This window comes from Diplotaxodon limnothrissa, linkage group LG12 (genome assembly GCF_057381915.1).
Source record: "Diplotaxodon limnothrissa isolate DT_005_m linkage group LG12, D_limnothrissa_male_GT1.1, whole genome shotgun sequence".
In the NCBI taxonomy this organism is placed as follows: Eukaryota; Metazoa; Chordata; class Actinopteri; order Cichliformes; family Cichlidae; genus Diplotaxodon; species Diplotaxodon limnothrissa.
In genome coordinates, this window is record NC_140607.1 from 8,228,577 (window position 1) to 8,247,420 (window position 18,844).

The 18,844-nt window shown below is 38.8% G+C and overlaps 1 protein-coding gene across 3 annotated transcripts in view; it reads left to right on the plus strand.

The window, feature by feature from the left end:
• The window catches only part of slc4a5a (solute carrier family 4 member 5a), a 37,186-nt gene that overhangs the window by 9,053 nt on the left and 9,289 nt on the right, over nucleotides 1-18,844 (plus strand). For all 3 annotated transcript variants that reach the window (XM_085367088.1, XM_085367089.1, XM_085367090.1), the window contains exons 5-14: nucleotides 943-1,095; nucleotides 2,298-2,411; nucleotides 4,596-4,651; nucleotides 7,390-7,547; nucleotides 7,641-7,728; nucleotides 9,634-9,788; nucleotides 10,090-10,218; nucleotides 10,832-11,006; nucleotides 15,705-15,838; nucleotides 17,384-17,655. In XM_085367088.1, coding sequence (XP_085223214.1) covers nucleotides 943-1,095; nucleotides 2,298-2,411; nucleotides 4,596-4,651; nucleotides 7,390-7,547; nucleotides 7,641-7,728; nucleotides 9,634-9,788; nucleotides 10,090-10,218; nucleotides 10,832-11,006; nucleotides 15,705-15,838; nucleotides 17,384-17,655 — 1,434 coding nt within the window. The remainder of the gene's footprint in view (nucleotides 1-942; nucleotides 1,096-2,297; nucleotides 2,412-4,595; nucleotides 4,652-7,389; nucleotides 7,548-7,640; nucleotides 7,729-9,633; nucleotides 9,789-10,089; nucleotides 10,219-10,831; nucleotides 11,007-15,704; nucleotides 15,839-17,383; nucleotides 17,656-18,844) is intronic.

An 18,844-nucleotide genomic window follows, 5' to 3' on the forward strand; every position in this document is an offset into this window, starting at 1 on the left:
TTCATGCACAATAGCTGTCAGCCTTTCTCTCACTATGATAAAAAGCATCCTGCTGTTCATTTAATTGAACTTTTATGCAACTGCAGAGTCAGACAATTTTTATAGGGTTGATCAGGCTGAGACCATTGGTTTAATTTGGGTGGCACAGAAGCTGACGTCTTGTTAATTAAGAGCCAATTTCTTTTGGTCACTCATTCGCAAAATTCACTTGTGCGTGCATGACTACCATGTAGAAGCCCACCATAAGGAGTCACATTATAGTAAGCTTTTTGTGTAACTATAAATAGCTTTTTTATTGACAATTAAACATTTCCTTACTGTTTATAAAGCTCAAATGATAGATTTAAAACATGGCCATATGGTAATAAGAGTACATTTCTGCTGGCAATCATGCTTAAAATTTTACCAAACAACTAATAGTTGTTTGGTGGCCACTGGTCAGACTCCTAAGAGAACATGCAAATGATAATAGTGTACAGTCATACCACTTTGATAGGCACAAGCACAACCCGTTGTTCCTAAGTGGCATGAGCCAGTCTCAGGGGCAAATGAGACTGCGTCATTTTTTTACACTGAACAACAAGTTGCCATTTCAAATAACAAGTTAGACCATTTTAGATGTGGATGTAGACAGCATAACAGAACCATAGACGTATAATTTACACAGAAATTTATACTTATCATCAGTATATACAAAGCATTCATTATATTACACGATAGCAGACTACAGTCAGTGTTATGAAACTCTTTTTCAGTTCAGTTCAGTTCAGTTCAGTTCATTTTTATTTCAAACATTTCAAACATGTGCCTTCACAATCATTACAAAATATCATTCCATTATTTGTTTGAAAAGGAGTAGGCTGAAGTATTTACTTATTATTTTTCAACTCTAACTTCCAGTTAGGAACTCTTAAGATGTGAAATTTTGTGTCTCTTTTCTAGATGACATCATTGAGAGACAGATAGAGGAAGGCATGATATCTCATGATCTCAGAGAAAAGATCAGTTTTGTCCTGCTGAGGAAGCATCGACACCAGACCAAGAAACCGATCCACCGTTCCTTAGCTGACATTGGCAAGTCCAGCTCTTCTACCAGTGAGTGACCCAACTTGTGACACAGATTGACCTGCCCTGTGTAGCTCTGTGTGAATAATCCATGAGAGACCAATATTCTAAGTATAGCAGGGGTGGGTGATTAACTTTCTCAAGGGACCACATGATGAACCGAGACTGTTGGGGAGAGGCGCAGCAGTAAGCTGAACTCATTTCTGCTCAGTGTTAATTTTATCTCATTATAAACGACTACTAGTAAGAGTAGATGTTATAATTTGGCCATAATTGTGGCTCATTGGGAAAATTGATTGCTCATTCCTAGTCTACAGGATAACAGGTAGTTGACCTGCCAAAGTATTACATCAGCTTGAGTTTCCCCTGACTGATAATATTAAACACATTGTTGGAGAGCTAGCATTATGAAATGCCATCACATGAAACAACACTGTGAATCCCTAATTATAGCAATTCTTTTTCTTTGTCGTTGGCAAGGGCAAGGCAAGGCAAGTTTATTTGTATAGCACAATTCAACAACAATGTGATTCAAAGTGCTTTACAGAGACATTAGAAACAAAAACAAATAAAAAGCATGATTTAAAATTGATTAAAACAAGCAAACTAACTAACTAACTAATTAACAAACAAACAAACAAAACTATATAAAATCAAAACAGGTAAAATCAGAACAATAGATAAAATCAGTAGTTAAAATGTTAGTTTTGAAATTTAAGCTTAAAAGTGTGGATTTGGTTCTTTATTCAAATGCAGCTGAGAACAGGTGAGTCTTCAACCTAGATTTAAATGAACTGAGTGTTTCAGCTGATCTGAGGCTTTCTGGGAGTTTGTTCCAGATATAAGGAGCATAAAAGCTGAATGCAGCTTCTCCGTGTCTGGTTCTGACTCTGGGAACTGATAAAAGACCGGATCCAGATGACCTGAGGGATCTGGAAGGTTCATACTGGGTCAGGAGGCTTGGCTTCATTCTGGGCTGACATGTAATTTTGATGCTACTGAGAAATGAATTATGCATATATTTAACTCACTCACTGAATGAATGAACACTCTTGAGTCAACAAGGCTCATATCCTCCACAGGGGACGTATTAATGTTTGATGAGTTAATTACCACTGTAGCATTTTCACATATCATCAAGACAGGACACATGGTGTTCAAGAAATCATAAAGCATCACCTCCAATCACTGATTCTGTTGTGTTTCTCTTCCTGCTTCCCTTCCCATGGCAGATCGGAATGTTGGACCCCGAGGTGGAACAGGTCCGGGGCAAATGGCCAACTTCAACAGGTCCACAGAGGACCTCCGAATAAAGCAGCAGCCAGCAGCCAACTATGGCCGCCTGCGTGAGTGTCAGGTTTTGGCTTGTGAAGCCGGTTGATGTTTTTTCAAAATAAAAGTCATTATATTTTTCCTTGTTTTAAGAGCACTGTGAAGAGTCAAAGCCTATATAACCATAATTGTATCATCCTACAATCTCCAAATAACACATTATAGTTTCACTTGTAGATTGCTGTTTAACATTTCTGCATATGTGAAGACTGAATAAATAAATTCAGGACACCAAGCTCAGATTGTTAGCTCATATTTACAGACCAATCAGTATCCTCTGAGCACATTTATGTACTCAGAGGATACTGATTTGTCAAAGCCATCTCTCCTAATTCTGGATTTTCATTCTAACACATGGAAAATTTGCTCTTTAGTGATTCTTGAGCATAAATAAGGACGGGAAAAAATAGACATTAAGAGTGACTACTTCATGACTGTCATGGGCTGGGTCTGTGACCCAGCATTTTGAGTTCATGATATATTGTTTATTTATGGGGAAATGTTAAGTTCTTGTTTTGTATTATTAGTTAGAACTTGAGGCTTCATGTTTTGCCATTTATCGTTTGGGTTTAGCTCATCTAGCTCCCAAAAAACCCCTAAGTGGTTCAGCCTTAGTGCTGTTATTGGATCCCCTCATTTCCCCTTTCCCTGGGTTTTGGTCCCACCTGCCCTTTGTGTTTCATGTCTCATGTGTCAATGTTGTTTGGTCTGCCTCATCGTGTTCTCCTGTTTATTTTGAAAGTCCAGTTTTCATGTCATTGTGTTTGAGTTTACATTTCCTGTGCATGGTTATGTTCATCCTTGTCAGCTGTTTCCTCATGTGTCTCGACTTCCCCTGATCACCTCATGTGTGTATTTAAGTCCTCTGTTTTCTATGTTTCGTTGTCAGGTTGTCTGTTTGCATCCCCATAGTGTTTTGTCATAGTTTACTCAGTGTTCATAGTTTTGTCATAGTATTTTCACTGAGTTTCTTAGTTCTTTAGTTTCTGAGTGTTCACAGTTTTCTTAGTTTTCATTTCAGCGTCTTTCAGTGTCTTTCAGTGTCTGCTTCTGGGTCCTGTAAACTAAACTTATCGGCGCACCCCGCCGTGACAATGACATCATATGGTGGCATTCATAAGAGAATGAGATTGACAATATAGTGTAGATGAAACTGAGATGATGGGGAAAATGGTGGACAGGAGGGGAAAGCAGGTCAGAAAGCAATGAACTGAAATGACGCATTATTTCATTGATCAGTAAAATGCACACACATGCTGACACAAAAGTACTGTCAATAAATGACAGCTTTTTGGATTTTTAGAGGTATTTTTACTTTTTCAGTTACATGGATATCACATAGTGCACCATAGATAATTATCCTTCAGTGTAGTGAATGTATATCGTAATAGTATTGAGCCCCTGGATTCCCACCTCTAATGACAAGAATTATGGCTGCTGAAGTATTCAATATATATATATATATATATATATATATATATATATATATATATATCATAAAATACTTTTGATTTTTTAAAGATTGATTTCCAAGACTTACATCATCCTACAAGTTACACCCAGTGTGGTTAAACTGAAAGTGAAGGAAATGGGAAAAGTAGCACCAAAAGAACAAAAAATACAAAAGACAAACTGTTTCCTGATTTAAAATGATGATCTCCAAATACATTACAATGATCTACAACTTTGCAATACACTCTATACCAGAGGTGGCCAACTCCAGGACTCGAGAGCCGGTGTCCTGCAGGTTTTAGATGTGTCCTTGATCCATCACAGCTGATTTAAATGGCTACATTATCTCCTCAACATTTTTTGAAGTTCTCCAGAGGCCTGGTAATGAACTAATTATTTGATTCAGGTGTGTTGACCCAGGGTGTTATCTAAAACCTGCAGGACACCGTCTCTCGAGGCCTAGAGCTGGCCACCCCTGCTCTATACTATATACAATATACTACAGCCTTTACAACCTCACCACTAACTGTGACAAAACTAAAAACATACTTTCTGTCCTTACTTCCAAAATGCATGAACATCATAAAATAAGACTTTATGGCATCTGTAGTGCATTAGACTGTGAAGATTTACCCAATAGCTTTATCTCATAGAATTTATGTGCCAGTTATCAATTTCAGGCCTGAAATGATTCCAAGTAGGTGGATATAAAGAGTAATAACTGTATAACTGTCCCAACCTCGCAGGTCACGCCCAGAGCAGGAGTATGAATGATATTGCGGACACTCCAAGCACAGACCAGGTGAGTTATTACTGAAACCAGCTCATTACATTCAGTATGTCAGGGATACAGCCTTCACATGCGTAAGGCTTTTTAAAAGTGTGTTTTATAGTTGTGTGGCTTTGGTTTGATCCTGACAATGTCCAAATTCATGTTCCTGTCTTTTCTACTGGCAAATGTCTATCTGCCTGCACTGAGGGAATCTCTGGAGGATACATTTATTTCCACTCTGTTGCCTTTCATGATTGGACAGATTGCCTACCAGTAAGGCATTTCATTGTATTGAATTGCTGTTTCTTCATCGCTCATCAATTTTTCATTGCACCTGCTCGCTGAGGTGACATCAAGTGACAGAGAGAGTGTGCAAACACATAACTCACTCATTAGTGAAGCTGATGCAGTAATGGGAGTTAAACCTGGTGACGCATGCCAGTGCCGCTGCAAAGGCGTGCTGATGTCGCTTCAATTTGTCGCTCCTCTTCACTCTGCTGACCCATGACTGCACTCCATCACACAGCTCCAACCTCTTCATCAAGTTTGCGGACGACACAACGGTGGTGGGTCTCATTAGCAACAGGGATGAGACCGACTACAGAAGTGAGGTGAGACGCCTGGCCACGTGGTGTGCTGACAACAATCTCTCTCTGAATGTGGAGAAGACGAAGGAGATTGTTGTGGACTTCAGGAGAATGCACACCCAACATGCTCCTCTGACCATTGACGGAGCGTCTGTGGAGAGAGTGAGCAGCACCAAGTTCTTGGGTGTGCACATCACAGAGGATCTCTCCTGGACGTACAACACCACAGCACTGGCCAAGAAATCACAGCAGCGTCTCTTCTTTCTCCGCAAACTAAGAAGAGCAGGAGCTCCAGCCCCCATCATGTACACTTTCTACAGAGGCACCATCGAGAGCATCCTGTCGAGCTGCATCACTGTGTGGTTTGGAGCCTGCAATGCGTCCTGCCATAGAACCCTCCAACGCATAGTGAGAGCTGCAGAGAGGATCATTGGTGTCTCTCTCCCCTCCCTCCAGGACATTTACAGCACCCGTCTCACTAAAAAAGCCCTTTGCATAGCGGCTGATCCCACGCACCCAATGCAAAGCTTCTTCAAGCTGCTGCCGTCAGGGAGGAGACTGCGGAGTCTCCAGGCCAGGACCAGCAGACTGAAGGACAGCTTCATCCATCAGGCTGTCAGGAAGCTAAACTCCCTCCCGATTCTGCCCCCCTCTCCCCTCTTCTCCACCACGGTCTCACTGAACTCTGTCACACACACACACACACTCACTCTCTGACGCACTCACTGGCCTGCTCCAGTCACTTTGTGGAGCATTGGACTGCTTAAGCATTGGACCTCATAAGACTTTGTTGTTACACTATCTCTTACCGTACACTACTAAATCCCCATTTGCACTATTTGCCTATTTTGCACCACTATGCCTTCTTACTTGAATATTGTATATTGTATATTGCATAGCTTTTTTTTGTTATACGTAAAATTGTATTGTATTTATTTAAATTTTTACTTTTTAATTATTTTATTTGCATTTTTCTAATCACTAGGGTTTGAGAGTAACGCAATTTCTATTCTGTGTATGTCCTGTACATGTGGCAGAATTGACAAATAAAGTTGACTTGACTTGACTTGACTTGAATTAGGCTACAGGGCTTTGTAACTGACAAGTCAGATTATGTGTCATTCACTGGGAGGGATCGTGTAAAAAAAAAAAAAGAAATGAATGAGAATTTAAAGGGTGCTATGTGGGCCACAAAATTTGTCTGTGACAGTCGGCAGGGGGGCCAGCACTGGTTGTCCGGTTCCGAGGGCTCTACTTATCGTTTGGCTAGCTGTTCAAATTCTATTTTGAGGTCTACATCGGTCGCATGTGACAACGGACAAGCGATTGTTCATTTTGTTACAGTGTGTATTTGCGCTTGTGTGTGCCACATTTTCTGTGTCGATATTGAGCTGGCACTGAGAAAAAGATGGATTTCACTGTCGGTCCATCAGTCCACGTGCTTTGCTCTCACGTGGAGCCACAGATTCGGGTTATGTGTTGTTGAAAAGGCTCTCCACTACTCTGTGTTATTGTGCATCAGTCCAATTTCCTGCCACACCTTTAGATGTAATCAAACAGGTCAGACTGGTTCACCATTTCGGGTCACAGGCAATTGTTTTCCCTCTCTGATTGTTTGTGTGCATTTCTTTAAGGATTTTATGCCCACTTAACTACACAGGATTGCATTTAAAAAACGTCCTCCTGGGCTAATCTGCCGGGTTTTGAGAGACTGTAATGACAGAATGAAACTTTAATGATCCCTGTAGGTAGATCCAATCACTACACCTACCAACACCGTCACAATAAAAGCACACGTCTCAGTTACAGCAGTCTTTGTCTTAACATCCTCCTAACTGAAAAATGACTTTATAAGATAAACTTAAACAGCTGGTTCAGTATTATTATATTATTTTCAATTTGGTGTCATACATGAGAGAATAGAAGACTAATACATTTTTTAAAGTTACATAAATGATTTTGTAAGAAGTTTATTTTCTGTATGTTCAGTTTAAACTATGAGAGCGCGACAGTAATACGTATAGGAAATTGAAGATTGCCACAAGATGCAAAAACAAAACAATTAAACATGTAAAATGAAATATGAATACCTCAGAGCAAAGTCTATAACATGTAGGAATTACACATATTCTACCATGCCGACACGATAATGCTGGACTGCGTTCTCCCTTTTTTCTGTAGTTGAAAAATAAATTCATGAAGAAGATCCCCAGAGACGCGGAGGCTTCCAATGTCTTAGTGGGCGAGGTAGACTTCCTCAACAAACCTTTTGTGGCGTTTGTTCGCCTGGCCCAAGCTACAACTCTAGGAGGTCTAACAGAGGTCCCTGTTCCCACCAGGTAAAAATCCCTACAATATGTCATTGCCCGCCAACCAACAACAAACATCTGCAGTCCCAGAACATACCTCACATTTGTTTCCTCACTCTACAGATTTCTGTTTATTCTGCTGGGGCCCCAAGGAAAGGCCAAGTCCTATAATGAGATCGGCAGAGCAATAGCAACTCTAATGGTGGATGATGTAAGTGCCTGTCACTGTGTGTTAAAATCCTTCCATAGCATGCGTTCTTCATTAGACTTGACAATCTGACGCTGACATTTCTCAGGAAACCTGAGCAAAGATAAATATAAAGATTCTTCACAGTTCCTTTAAAGGACATGTTCAGCGTTCACTGGCATGTCCAGCATTATGTTTGGAGTACGTCTGGAAGTGATGTTGATTGTTAAGCATCAGCTATAAGTGGGGTTTCTATTTGGATAATGAGTCGTTAATTGTTTTCTAATGGCAGCAGTATTCTCTTCCCTGAAAACAGTTTGAGCTGTTATTCTGTGTTGTGTCACTAAGTTACTGTGTGTCATTTTAATAGCAGATACAAACAGTAAGGAAGTGACAGGCTGTTATTTTAAAAGAGTCCGAGTGCAAAAGAAGCACATTTTCCATCCACAATTAAAACATGATTATAGGTTTGTGGCTGGTAATATGAAGCTGACCTATTATTGAGTATTGACAATTATTATGTGGCATCTCAATAGGAGTTCAATCTCTCCTCTAGTGCCACACTGACAAGGCAGTGCTGGTCAAATTTAAGAGCAGAACATGTTTATGTGTAACGCTTTATTTAAACCTGTTCAAAAACCAAGATTAGGTCAGCAGCTGTCAGTCTCTTCCCGTAATACAGACAATATTCCATTAAGTAAAAACATTCAAATTCCTACTTTAGTAAAAAAAAAAACCAAACTTTTTATTAAACTAATTGTTTCATCAATTATTTTTATAACTTAATTTGTTAAGTAATACATGTCTTAACAGTACCAGTCAAGATATTGGACATTCACACCTATGGGTACACAGCTCTGCCACCACACAGCTGCAGCTGTCATGAAACTCTATGTATGCGTCATTGCAATAGCATGATTGGCTCATATTAACAGATTTCTACTGAGGATTCTTTGAGTGCCGTGCTTCTCTCCTACAGGCTCTCATGTTCAGTTATTAGGCTTAACTTTGATGACTTTGACCATGTCCTGTCCTTTCAGTAGAACAGTTTGTGCAGTTGATAATTATTATTTGCTGTAAAGAACTGAATTTACTCAATAATAATAACTAGCATTAGCATTAACCTCTGATTGGTGCTAAACATTAGCATGTTTAACTAAGACGGTGAGCATTTACACCACTGCACCGGCTAGATTTAAGCATGTTAATGTAGTCATTGTGCTTATGTTAGCGTTCTCTTACACAGAGTCAATAGTGCTGGTTATACACACATTCATTGACTCTATAACATTAGCATTACAGTCAAACTGTATTGCTAATTTTTCGTAATCTTCTTAATGGCAAAATGTCCTTTTGCTTGAAGTTGTTTTACTACTGTATGTGCCAACAACTAACTGTAAAGCATCTGTCCTATGTAGAAAATAGCCTGTGCAGTCATTAGCTTGATTTAACTCAACCAAAAAACATGGCAGCACCGCGAAAAAGGGCTCTGACGCATCTAATGACTGTTCTACAGATCAAAACCAAGTTATTTGAAGTGTAGTTAGATGGAGAAAATCAATAAAGTACCACATCTACTATTTGTAAAAGATTTCTGAATGGGGCCAGTGCCCATTAGAACATTTTCACTGCCAATTAGAACCACTGCTTGATTTTTTTCCCCCTGTTGTTGATACAGCCTTATTTAGAAACATATAATGCTTGTGCACACTAATCTCTATGGGCATGATTAGTGGCTGACTGGCAGTTATTCTTGAATTGAATCCAGCTGAGGACAGATGTCAATATAGCCTTAACAACCAATGTTCAATATGTCTCCATCAAAGGTGACAGGCAAACACAGCTTATTAGGGCAGTACATACTTATTACTATTACCAAGAGAAAGCGTAAAACCTTTTCTTTTATTTCTCTGTCTTCCTCCCTCCCAGCTCTTCAGTGACGTAGCCTACAAGGCAAGAGATCGGGAAGATCTTATTGCAGGAATAGATGAGTTTCTGGACGAAGTGATTGTGCTTCCACCTGGGGAATGGGATCCCAAAATCCGCATTGAGCCGCCTAAGAAGGTTCCCTCAGCTGACAAAAGGTTGGGGATGTCTAACCGCCTGAGTAATACATATAAAGGTCAAAAAGCTGTAGTTGAACAATGAGCGATGTGCCAAGAGCAATTGCAAACTATACTAAAATCCTTTAGGTTGAAATATCGAGTTACAGAAAATTAAAATGTTCTCTGAAAGAAAGGGTGAAATTGTGCCTTTCAGTCAGCAAGTACCAGTTTGCAAGGTTGAAACAGCTTATAGACAGACCATTCGAGTGAATAAATATATGTGAAAAAAGTTTAAATCTCATATTTGCTCACATGTGTGGCATGTACGTGTCCTTTGCAGGAAGTCAGTCTTTTCCCTAAATGAGCTGGGACAGATGAACGGCACAGCTGGCGGAGGTGGAGGCCTGGCAGAAGACGAGGAGATGCCAGTTCAGCATGAGCTTGGAGAGGAGCTGGCATTCACTGGACGGTAGGCAGCCCGGGCCGCGTGGCAAACTGCTGAGAGGTTTAGACTAAACACAAGCAGACTCTGGGAATTTGAATATGGCCTTATCAAAATTTGGCAGAATGGGCAAGTTATTTAAGCACACCTGTCCTAAAAAAAATGCCGATACTTCCTTATAAGTAGCGTGGCTGTAGGTACAAAAGTTAAACTAATGTAAAATGGACAGTATTGGATTGCCAGTTTCAGCTGTGCCTGCAAAAAGAAAGAAACAAAGAAAATGGAACATTCCTTGTCTTGTTTTGTTTCAGAGTAGAAAATGTTCTATAAAAGGATAAATATGGCTTTATCCAAATCCAATTTGCCAATGATAGCCTGAGAGAGTAGGTTTCAGTGGTAAGTAGTGCTTACACTTTGTCAAAGTCAAAGCACAGAAGTGACTTTTTAAACTTGGAGAAAATAGACTTAAAAGCGAAAGCAGTGACCTCTCCTGCCTACAAGTATAGATGTCAAATCACTGTGTAAGTGATTCATGGATATAGTCTCTGGTTTCTTGCTTCAGAGAAAATACTGTGACATGCTGAGAGGCGGAGTGTGTGAAGCATCCTAACCAACTGTGTCGGTTGTTGTTGTGCAACAGGTTCTGTGGGGGTTTGTACTTGGACATAAAGAGGAAATTGCCATGGTTCCCTAGTGATTTCTACGAAGGGTTCCACATTCAGTCCATCTCCGCTGTGCTTTTCATCTACTTAGGCTGCATCACCAATGCCATCACCTTTGGTGGGCTCCTTGGGGACGCCACTGACAATTACCAGGTGATGCCGAGTGCCGTAATAACGATTTGTACATTTGGAGAAAGCACTGTTTGAAGTGCATTGCAGCTACTACCTTGCTGGAAAGAAAATTCGAGCTACCCAGATTGATAGTAAGCATCGAAAACAAAGCATCGTTTATTTAAATCACAGCATTTGTGACAATTGCTCAAAATCACCAGGGAAACAGCTGTTTGTGGCTTGTAGCCGTCTCTTGTTTGTTATTTCCCTTCTGTCTGTGGACTGCTATGGGATGAAAATAGCATTAGACTTAATCAGTGATTTGAACAATAAATCTTTATTTTTGTAATTTATTATAGATCCTAAACAAGCCCAAACAGATGGGGCAAAATCACAAGCTCACAGTTTTTGACATAAAAGGGGCCAATTAAATCCAGTAGGTGCCATTTCTGAAATCGTCGGGGTCTTAATCCTTTTCCCGAAGTATCAAAGCCTGGTGGGAGTTTCAACCTCATTAACTTGTTCATTAAAACAAGTCATCCTCCAAGCCAGCCCATAGCTTTGTTAAGTTTGAATCAAAATATCAGAAACATACACATGTCATATTTGACATCTCTCTGCTATTAGCATGTTGCTGTGCCTGTGTAGTTCATGCTGTTCTGCCTTTTTCTCTCAGTCCTTCTTTCTATGAGTTTGATCTTGAATCTCTTAATCTTTTTACTAACTATATACAAAAAGTTCTGTATATTGTTGCCTGTGTTCAACAGAGTAAATGCAATAACATTAACTGGTGTTATTTAGGGGAACTGAATTGTGATTTTTGTTTTTGAGAAGACATTTCATTTATTTGTCATCATGATGTTTTTTCCTCAAAGCAGACGTTTAGAGATTTCCTGTAATTTCATTGCAGATAATCAGATTATTTTTGATGTACTTAGCTAACGTCACTTTAAACCCCTTAATAAAGTTCCTTAACAAGGAAGGCAGAGAGCCTTTAAGTCTAGACAGGGACTGAACTCCAACTGAGTACAATTCCACAGTAAGTAAACATTACATTGTTAAAAAATCGTAAAAATGGTGGAGCTGCTATCTGACCGGTAGAAAGCTTCTGACAAACATTTTTTTTCTGTTTCTCGTCTCTTGTCGTTTGAATATAGAAATGCTCTTTATATATGAGGAGAAACATCCTTTTTAATTTATAGTGATGGCATTAATGATACCCTATAGGAATAAGAGGTTATCATATGTTTTTATGTTTTCAAAATTCTTGTTGCGACTGGAGAAAAGTTGATCTTGCAGGGAGACTTAAGGTAAGTGACGTCTGTGTGGGCCTGGAGACTGCACCTTGCTTTGATTGCTTTAATTGTCCATGATTTTGATGAACCTGGTTGTAAAAAGTCTTTAAAAAATAATTTTAACATTTTGATGGCTGGCAACAAGACATATTTACTAACATTAAGTTTTCAACAATAACACAGTCACATTAGTTAAAACACAGAAAACAGAACGCCTTTAGAAGAGCACAGTGAGACCAGATAAACAGAAACACTGGCTGTGATGTCACTTGTCATGTCGGCACAACAAGACGCAGATGAATGATTTTCTGTGTTTTTGTTCTGGCTCCCTGTGAATGAGGAAACAGCTGCACTTTGGCCTTCTGGTGGTCACAGAACCTGGTGGAAAATTCTGCAATGTATGTTTTATGTTATGCTATGAAAGAGAGTGATGCTGTCAGCACTGCTGTTTGACAGCATTGGCCATGAATTATTTAATATTACTGTAGATCCACCGTTATTGTTCTGATCTGTCAAGATGGCTCAGCCTTCAGATTTTTTTTATTATTGTTAAAAAAAATCCACAATATCTGATGTAATGCAGAGTTATAAGAGTGTAAAAAAAACAACTTAACTGTAATTATGCATCTTCAATCTTGCAGGAATGTACAGTACAGTGGAACAGCAAAAACCTGACACATGTGGCCCTTCAGTTGATGCAACTGTTGTTCACTGAAGCCTCATTAGAAATGGTCTCAGTAGAAAGGTGGCTTTAAGAAGCCATTGAAAACAGGAAGGTATACAGAATTACACGAGAACTGGAAATTCAGTGGCAACGCATCTTATGTCATTATAAATCCAAATTCAAATCATTCTCCTTTTAATATCCAGCCATCTGTAAAACACAGTGGAGGCTCTGTCATGGTTTGGAGCTATATTTCAGCCAGTGGTGTTGATGAAAATATGAATGCAGACAAATGCCGTCTGATTTTGATTCACCATCTTCACCATGATAGTGATCCCAAACACCGCCTGTCCAAGCATACTTAGAAGTGCACAATGGAATAATGTCAGCCATGGATTGGCCTTACTGGAACATTGTTAAGGCAGTGTGGAATCATTTTAAGAGAAAATTGAACAAAAGGAACAATATCCAAAGAAGAGCTTTCAGTGTCCTTGAACAAACCTGGAGAACCGTTCCTGAAGACATTCCAGGTTAAACTATCAGATCTTAATGTCAGCTAATCACATCAGTAGTTCAAGCACCAAAAAATAGCAGAAAGAAGAATGATCCCTGCTATTCCCCTAATCAGTAGTTAGGCCAATGTGCGGAGGACAGATTTCCAGGTTACCTGGAATGTTAACTGGTGACCTTTAGTGATAATTGAGTAGTGTTTCAATAGAGAGGAAAATTAGAGTTACAGAACAATTTGTATGTATTTCAAGATGAGTGTCTCATAGATGAGTCTACTGTCGATGCATCCACTGGCCATTGAAGCGGAGCAGCAAGCGCAGGCAACACATGTAAACACAGGCAAGTAGCAGCAGTAGATTAAAATCAATGGGTGTCTGTTCAGGAAGTTCGAGCATAATTTGCGTGTCATGTTTATGAAGTTAGGTAAGATACATATTAAGTCTTAAGCTCTACGCAGCTAGTTTGTCATGTCAGTGACACAGTTTTCCTCTGTTTAATTTAGTTTGTCTATAATTAGATAATCTACTTCAGTGCGTCATGGTGTTATGTGAGAGAAACTACAAAACACCATCATCAGTTACATTTTGCTGCACAGTCATAATACAGTGATTCTGTTATTTCATTAATGTGAACCTCTCCTCACTGGAGTATTTGGCTTTGTAAATAGAGTCCACTGCAATGAGGTCAGAATATTCAAGATTCGTTATTGTTTATAAATATCTATACACCAAAATTATATTGCACTCAAGACTGACTCAATAAACTATGGAACTCCAGAGTGTTCAATGACAAAGTGAACAAATTTTACTTTAAATTCTTGAAATGTATTAAAATTATTATTAATATATTTTAACTAAAAAGTACAGTTTTTAATTGGCTCTGATCTGGAAAGTATAACAACAATGACAAGTATTCCTCTTTGGATTTTTATGGATGTAACCCTTTTATTATATGCGTGCTTTATCTTTAGACCTGTATATAATTTGTATGAGGGGTTCAGTGGCGGAAACCGATATTACTGTCCTTTATGTGGACAAACATCCTAATCTCTACAAATTTTCAATATGAAGGTTTTGGTTTCACATAGGAATCTTAAATTCTATTCTATTTTATAATTAAATTCTAACTTGAAATGGGGTTTCTGTGACTGAACTAATCTCCTACTCACTGTAACTCCTCCACTGTCTCCTTTTGTCTTTATAATTATTATTATTTATTTATTTATTTTTTTGTCTTGTTTTGTTTTGTTTTTACTTTTTATGATTACTCTACAATGTCCTTTAAGTACTTTCTGTTTGTTAAAAAGGAAAAAATGCTAATAAAAAGAGATTTGCAAAAAAAAAAAAGTACTGTTTTTAAATTTAATGTTGCAGAAACAACAAAATAATTTCTAGCGCTCAGTGGATCTGCGCTCGACAATGCAGCCTAGGCGGAGTAGTCGAACGCAGATCCACTGAGCTCTCAACACAGACAGCATCGTCAGAAGAAAAGTTGATAAAATAAATTAAACATTTTGTATTGTTCGATACATATGTGTACCGAACCGAAAGCACTGTATCGAACGTATATATATATAAGAGAGCTTGTGCTGGGATGCCATCTGGTCCAGCTGCCATCCATGTGTTGTCTGTGAAGGTTCTCAGTCATCCAGGTCATCGTAGTCAAAGGAGCTTGCAAAGTAAAGCGTCTGGACTTCTTTAAGTTGCTTGAAGACGTTTCACCTCTCATCCGAGAAGCTTCTTCAGTTCTAAGTTAGAACGGATGAGAGGTGAAACGTCTTCAAGCAACTTAAAGAAGTCCAGACGCTTTACTTTGCAAGCTCCTTTGACCATCCATGTGTTGATTTTTCTGACATGTTCTAGTTCATTGTGAGCTGTTCTCTTTTTTCTTGTTAAGCATCAATATCTTTGCACCACACAAAAACAAACTGTCATTGACAAAAACACAGGTCCAGGCAGAAATAACTCCAGATTAGTGCTTTGACTTGCCTATATTGCTTCCCTGTGAAGCCTTTTGCATTATGTCTAATGCTCTCAAACACAGCAGTTGCTATCACCTTTCTCCCACCAACACACAAAGAAGTCTTTGTTTTTTTGTTACTCTGCTCTCCTTCTCGTCTTGAATTGCTGTCTTAATCAGCAACAGAACACTTTGCGATTTTTAGTCACCTGTTAATTTCACAAATTGGTGTGGGAATCTCATTCCACAGCAGCACTTATTTCAACCCTATTACCTCTCTTTCTCTCTGTCTCTCTCTCTCTTTGCCAACAGGGTGTGATGGAGAGTTTCCTGGGTACAGCCCTGGCTGGTTCTGTCTTCTGTTTCTTTGGTGGTCAGCCCCTCATCATCCTCAGTTCCACTGGACCCATCCTCATCTTTGAAAAGCTGCTGTTTGAGTTCAGCAAGTGAGCTGCTTTAGAGCATAGTAGATTTATATACTGGGAAGGTTCATGTTCTGAAGAGACCTCAGTAATGTCAGGAGTAAACATCTCATCTCACCACATTATTATGTTTACGGTTTGCATTAAAATCATTTTAGGTTGAAGAGTTTCAGTTGAAATGCTATGTGCAGTATGTGGGAGCATATGTATGGCTTTATTTACTTCAGGCTGAATGCAAATCCAAATTTCTGAAATGCTGCAGAAAGAAGAAGATGAAGAAAAAAAGGATTAATGCCTTGATTCTAATTTGCTGGTTACTTTAACCAGAAAACAGCCAGAGAAGCGCTTTTGCCATTCTGATCTTTGCTCTGACTGCAGTTCTGCTGAAGTAATGAGTTCAGCTACCATTAAATACCAACCCTCAAATCCACTTTGCAATCACTTGTACTTACCTCAATTTATATTGACAGCCCTGATACCACAGAGTATAAATGTAAACACAGCCTGCTACATAGTGTTTGTACTGAAACAGTGAACTATTTTTAAGTGTGAACAAAAACAAAATGTTAACCAAAAATCAAACTTTCTTTATTGTCACTGTGAAAAATTCCAAGAGGTATATTTGTTTATACGAAATATTTGTTTGCATGAAACAAACTAGGTCAAGTAGATGACATCCCAGCCTGATACATACTGATGCGCCCAAAAATACCAGCGCTTTAGCTGGTGTTGTATTTTTCTGAGGATTCTGCAAAATGTGGTCCTATACAGAGCCAGCGTTCCAGAGACAGCTTTGAGATTTCAGTATGTTAGTTTGTATGTAGAGGGTTTGTTAACAAGACAGCATGACAGATGTGAAAAATGCAGTCACCTGTATTTAAAGGTGAGATAAAGATTGACAATGAGTGTGATCCGATGCCTTCGTGCAGATGATGCATGTAATAATGTAGTAATCGTTGATAAATGCTCATGGGTCAGAATATCAGCTTGTTGATGGCCATTAGGGCTGGCGTGATGCAGTGACACAGTGGTCCTTCTCAAAGATTAAATAACATTAGTGGGCTTCCACATGAATGCTTATCTAACTTTATCACATTTAACTGTGTAAAAACTGAATAAACTTGGAAAAACAATCAACAGTTTAAATATACAGAATTATAACCAGTTTGAATGTAATAAATTAAAAAAAACATTAATTAAAACTTTTTTAAACTTGTGTAGATTTAATTGTGGAAAGAATTATAATTATATGCATGCAAAGTATATATGCATGATAATAGATCTATTTTGTGCATGTGACTGATAAGATGATGATATAAAGAAGGAAGGATAAGAAGTCCAAACCGAGTCCTTCTTGTTTAGTTGGTGATTTTGCTCGCACATATCATGTGTTTGATGACTCAAGCCTTGATATTTGTCTGTAAACACTCCAAGCACGGTTGTTTTTCCCCATCAAGCTGCTCTATATTCACAGATAATGTACTGTTTGCACAAAACTGAACATCTTTGTGTTCTGTGCCTAAATTCATCATTGCTCCCACCTGTTTTTCTGACCTGTCGCTTCCACAGGAGCAACAGCATAGATTACATGGAGCTGCGTCTGTGGATCGGCATGCACTCGTGCCTACAGTGTTTCATCCTCGTAGCTACAGATGCCAGTTACATCATCAAATACATGACGCGTTTTACTGAGGAGGGCTTCTCCAGCCTTATATCCTTCATCTTCATCTCTGATGCCATCAAGAAGATGGTGGGCGCCTTCAAATATTATCCCATCAACACAGACTTTAAGCCCGACTATGTCACCACCTACAAGTGCGAGTGCCTGGCCCCAGACCCGAGTGAGTTCACCCCTTGACTCAGGGATAGAGAGAAAAGGGGGATTATTAGTCTCATTGGACTGACATGACAGGCACATTACAGAAGCAAACGCATGTGTGTGTTCACTTTATCAACAGCTTTTTTTGAGAATGCCGTCAGCTTTAATGTCTTGACTTCATTGGTTTAATTATTACTTATGACAATATGTGAATAAATGCAGTACAGCAAACTAAATAACTTTAATTATGCATAGGGCTCATGATAGGGTCATGAAGCAGGATTTATTAACAAGATCTGTTGATTGTTGACAAGAAAAGAAATTATCACTCAGTGTTATTGTGAATTTTATTTATCTCAGCTTTGGTACTTATTTCACAGTTAAAATATTTAAACTAATTTCTCACGTATATCAGAAAAAAGATTTCAAATGAATGGCTGTCGAGGTAATAATGCGCATCAGTTTTTAGTCGATCAGGTAATAATGAAACGTTTGCCTGCTACAAAGAAATGTTAGATCTTTTTTTTTTGTCCACTGGTTTCCTTTGCAGTGTTTGCTCACTGACAGAGCGTTCACTTTAATGGCATACATCATTAATGTGTCTCCTAGCAGATGCCTATTTTAAGCTGCTACAGTCCACATTATTTAGCACACCGAAGATTAAATTATACTGTTTTAGCTGTTTTTGACCATCTATAGCTGTACAGGCATATCAAGCATATGTTGGAGGCAACTTATTACAACTATTAACATCACACAGAGAGGACTGACAAATAACTACACTATAATAGGTCTGTGGATGTCTTTGTCATCATTTCTTTATAACCATACTTGTGATGATATCTGGAGTAGAGTTATAATAGTTTTGTATTTTCTAATTACTATTTATTTTTATTTCATTTTCACCTTTTGGTTGCGATTTAGTGTAGTCATTTCAGCAGTATTGTTATTGTTTGAAAATGCAAAGTTTTAGTTTCCGTTTTAGTCTTTATAATTAGTATTACTGTCTGGGGGAGGCAGACAGGGGCGCCACCGGGAAGGGGTTGGGGTGGTGGCGGTCCTATGTTGGTAATAATGTAATAAGTTTGCAGAAAAGCTGGTGCCAATCCATGGACAGATCACTGGTGCATCTCAATGCCAACACAGAGACAGGCAACAGTTCACACTCTTACCTGATCCAACACTTATCTGTCTTTATTGAATAAGTTTCA